At 42.9% G+C, this 3,663-nt stretch overlaps 1 protein-coding gene across 1 annotated transcript; it reads left to right on the top strand.

The window, feature by feature from the left end:
* Positions 1-274: 274 nt before the first annotated feature.
* LOC104856592 (gamma-crystallin C-like) lies at positions 275-1,962 on the top strand. Its single transcript, XM_010616079.1, is given in 3 exon segments — positions 275-283; positions 388-630; positions 1,690-1,962. Coding segments are annotated over 3 exon segments (525 nt in total).
* The last annotated feature ends 1,701 nt before the right edge of the window (positions 1,963-3,663 follow it).

Raw genomic sequence — 3,663 nt, 5'->3', positions numbered from 1 at the left:
TGATAAATTTAGAAAACACCAAATAAAATATCCAAATAAAAGCAACAGAAAGCAGCAAATATAGGACAGCATTAGACTATTCCAGAGAATGAAGGCAAATCTACAATCACTGCCACTGAATGCAGCACATAAAAGGGATCCACAGAATCCCCTTACTCACCCCCACCGGCCCCTTTTGTGTTGTTGTTGCCAATGCAGCAGCGACGGGGCCATATAGACCCAAGGCCCCACCACACTCACCACACTGAACTTGCACCGTCCGTGTCCACTGGCCATGGGAAAGGTGGGCAGGGCACAAACTAAGAAAAAGGAAAAGGGGGAAGGAAAGCCTTTATACGTACCGGTTCAGAGCAAAGAATTTCATTCAAAATTATTCTTCCTTTGCAGATCACCTTCTATGAGGACCGGGGCTTCAAGGGCCACCGCTACGAGTGCAGGGGCGACCATGCCAACCTGCAGCCCTACTTCAGCCACTGCAATTCGGTGCGCGTGTACAGCGGCTGCTGGATGCTGTAGGAGCAGCCCGACTACCAGGGCCTCCAGGACCTCCTGTGGCACGGGGACCACCCCGACTACCAGGGCCGGATGGGCCTCAGCGACTCTGTCGGCTCCTGCCGCCTCCTCCCACAAGTGAGTTCGCTTGCTTCACCGTTGCGATCCAGGGGGCTCCAGTGAGCTAGTTTCCTTCTCGAAAAGTACCTAAGCATTAAAATCCTTTAATGGGGAGGGGAAGAGGGGGTGAAGGGAGGGCAGGCACAAGGGGAAAAAATGAGAATCAAGACTTGTCATGTAGAGGTACAAGATCCCAACAATGAATGTAACTGTACTGTGTCCCTAAAATGTACCAATAAACTCAATTAAAACTGAAAAAAAAATCCTTTAGATATCCTCCTAAGCCTGGATAGATGGGGGGCGTGAAAAACAGCAGGGAATATAAGGAAGAATCCACTTAGGAGAGGTGTATTTTTATTTTTTAATTTTTGCTACGATTAGGTCAATCAGAAGTTGTCTGTAGCACATGCAATAGTGTAATGAAATATACAATAGAACTTGCAAATGGGAAGCTGGTTGACAGTATTTGTAACAAAATAATTTTTACCTACAGTAAAGGAATTTCTAATAAATGAATTAAGTAGGTCCCACTGTGGACTAGGAAATATTAAAGACTCTCTTGTTAATACAGGCTAGTCAAAACTAGTGTCCAACTTTGGAAAAGATCATTTATTCTAATTTAGAAAATCAGCTAAATTCTGTTTCCTGGCTACCAATTTTCCACTGAAGTATATGATTTTTAAAATCTGAATTTAATGGTAAACTTGTATGTATATAAAATAAATAATACTCTTATTAAGAGAATGCCAAATTATTTATATCCCCCCCAAAAAAATACAGGTTTAATACAGGGAATTAGGAACCAAGATATTTGAGCTCTTCATGGATTCTAATTCCAAATTTGAACCTCTAAAATTCTACCTCCCCAACAAGAAATGTACAGTAACCATGCCGTTACTGTAAGTGTTAAACACTAGCAGCAGACCAACCCGTGCATGGCACTCAGCAACCTCACAGCCTCAGATTTTATAGTAACAATCTCATACTCCAATCTGCCAAGTTCACTGCTATTTGGTTAGACAAATTCTGGAGAAGGTTCATTTGCTTTCTCCAATGCTTCTTTTGGGGACCAAGCAGACAGGCTCCCACAGGATTCGGCTGTACGAGAGCGAAGACCACAAGGGCTTCATGATAGAGCTGAGTGAGGACTGCTCCTGCATCCAGGACCGCTTCCACCTCAGTGAGGTCAGCTCCCTGCACATGCTGGAGGGCTGCTGGGTCCTCTACGAGATGCCCAACTACTGCAGGTGGCAATACCTGCTGCGACCCCAGGAGTACAAGCGGTACCACGACTGGGGCACTGTGGATGCTAAGGCAGGCTCTTTGCGGAGGGTGGTGGATTTATACTAAAATAGGTTAACACTACCATGTTCTCGTTTTGGAACCTAATAAAGTATTTAGTCTGTATGGTTGGCAATTGTGGACTTCTGCTTTCACTTCATTTTGTGCAAATCAATCTACTTGTAAACGCTCGCCTTCAAAGGTTAAGAGGTGGATGGACAAAGGGAGGGGTCTGTTCAAGAAGAATTACAAGGTAGAATTGAGTTTAAACAAGGCATAATGGGGTGGGAAGGTGTCTACCTGAGAAAGAAAAGGAAGGTCAAAGCTATTGGCATGAGAGGCAGTGGTTTCTGGGAAGGAAGTCATTCAGCTATGGGCCTTGAGGAACAATATTCTACAAGTTTATCTCTGACCCAAGAAGTTGTTGAAGGTCACAAAAGGCACAGTGAAATAATGGTGAGATCGAGCTCAACTTGCCAAATCCAGGGTTAGGTGAAGCCTAACTTCACCCTTAGCCAGTACTGGCCCTGCCCAACTACGAAGAAATTACCTAGCTAATGCAAACACATGAATAAGAGGAAATTAATTTCCTCCAAGTCAAAGGCTCTGTTAACCCTTGCTCACCAGAGAACAAACCCTATCAGAACGTGTTTCTTAGAAATTTTATTTATTTTATAATACCTAAGAGGTGATCTATTTTTGTGTTTGAAATGCATGGGCGTTTTTATGACCTTTCAATTTAGACCTTTCCTTTCACTGCTAAGATTAAGTATCTTAAAACTGTTCTCCCCTTTGAATCACCAAAGTTGGCTAAGCGGAAAGATCTAATTCTCATTCTACTTCCACACATGACTGCGACAAATTTGAAGATTCTCATTGGCTGTGTTTTTAGTTTTGTTTTTGTCTTTAACCTTACTGAAGGTTTAATATTGTGGAAACTCCCTTGGGAAAACATTCCAGTGCTTTACATCTTTTAATCCTGAAGTTCTTCCAAAGAACTAGAAATTTTTGGAATTTATTTTTTTCTTCCCCCCCATTGAGTTTATTGGTACATTTTAGGTATACAGTAAAAATTTTCGGAATTTAATGAAGCCCACTTCCTTCTTGTTAGCCGTCCATGTTCAAGATTGAGATGTTGGAGATGTTCAAGATGAGGGCACACAGGTAGTTATTAAAGTTTCACTTGGGATTTTTGTGGGGTTTTTTTTAGACAAAGTCTCACTATGTAGTTGAGACTAACCTGGAACTTACTGTGTAGCCCAGGCTGGTCTCGCACTCACAGCGATCCTCCTGCCTCAGCCTCCCGAGTGCCGGGACTACAGACGTGCGCCACCACGCCCAGCCAGATTCACTTGTTTTTATCATATTAAAACTTTGCTTTTCTTGCTCCTTCATTTACACACTATTTTCCCAGCCTATACAAATAAAAATGTGTGTATATATTTATATACATATACACACACATATATATATACGAAGAAGCTGCTCTTTTATTACGAAATAGATAATGTTTCAAAACAATTTTTTCAAAACAACTCAAACTCAATAGCATTGATATTGTGATAGCAACCAGAATATTCCAGAGAGAATGGAACTAAAATCTAAAATGAGCCCCAGGAACTAAGACATCAAAGAGGAAAGAAAACACGAAAGCACCCTGCCGGGACCCTTTGTGCAGTTCAGGCCAGAGCGGCGGCCTCCTGCTATACGGACGGGGCCTCCCGCCAGCCGCCGGCGCAGCGTGCGCACCCAGCCAGGGCCAAGGTGAGC

This window comes from Fukomys damarensis, unplaced genomic scaffold, assembly GCF_012274545.1.
Source record: "Fukomys damarensis isolate Sample0158 unplaced genomic scaffold, DMR_v1.0_HiC HiC_scaffold_16, whole genome shotgun sequence".
In the NCBI taxonomy this organism is placed as follows: Eukaryota; Metazoa; Chordata; class Mammalia; order Rodentia; family Bathyergidae; genus Fukomys; species Fukomys damarensis.
Note: the sequence above shows the minus strand (reverse complement) of the source record. Positions and strands in the feature narration are given on the sequence as shown.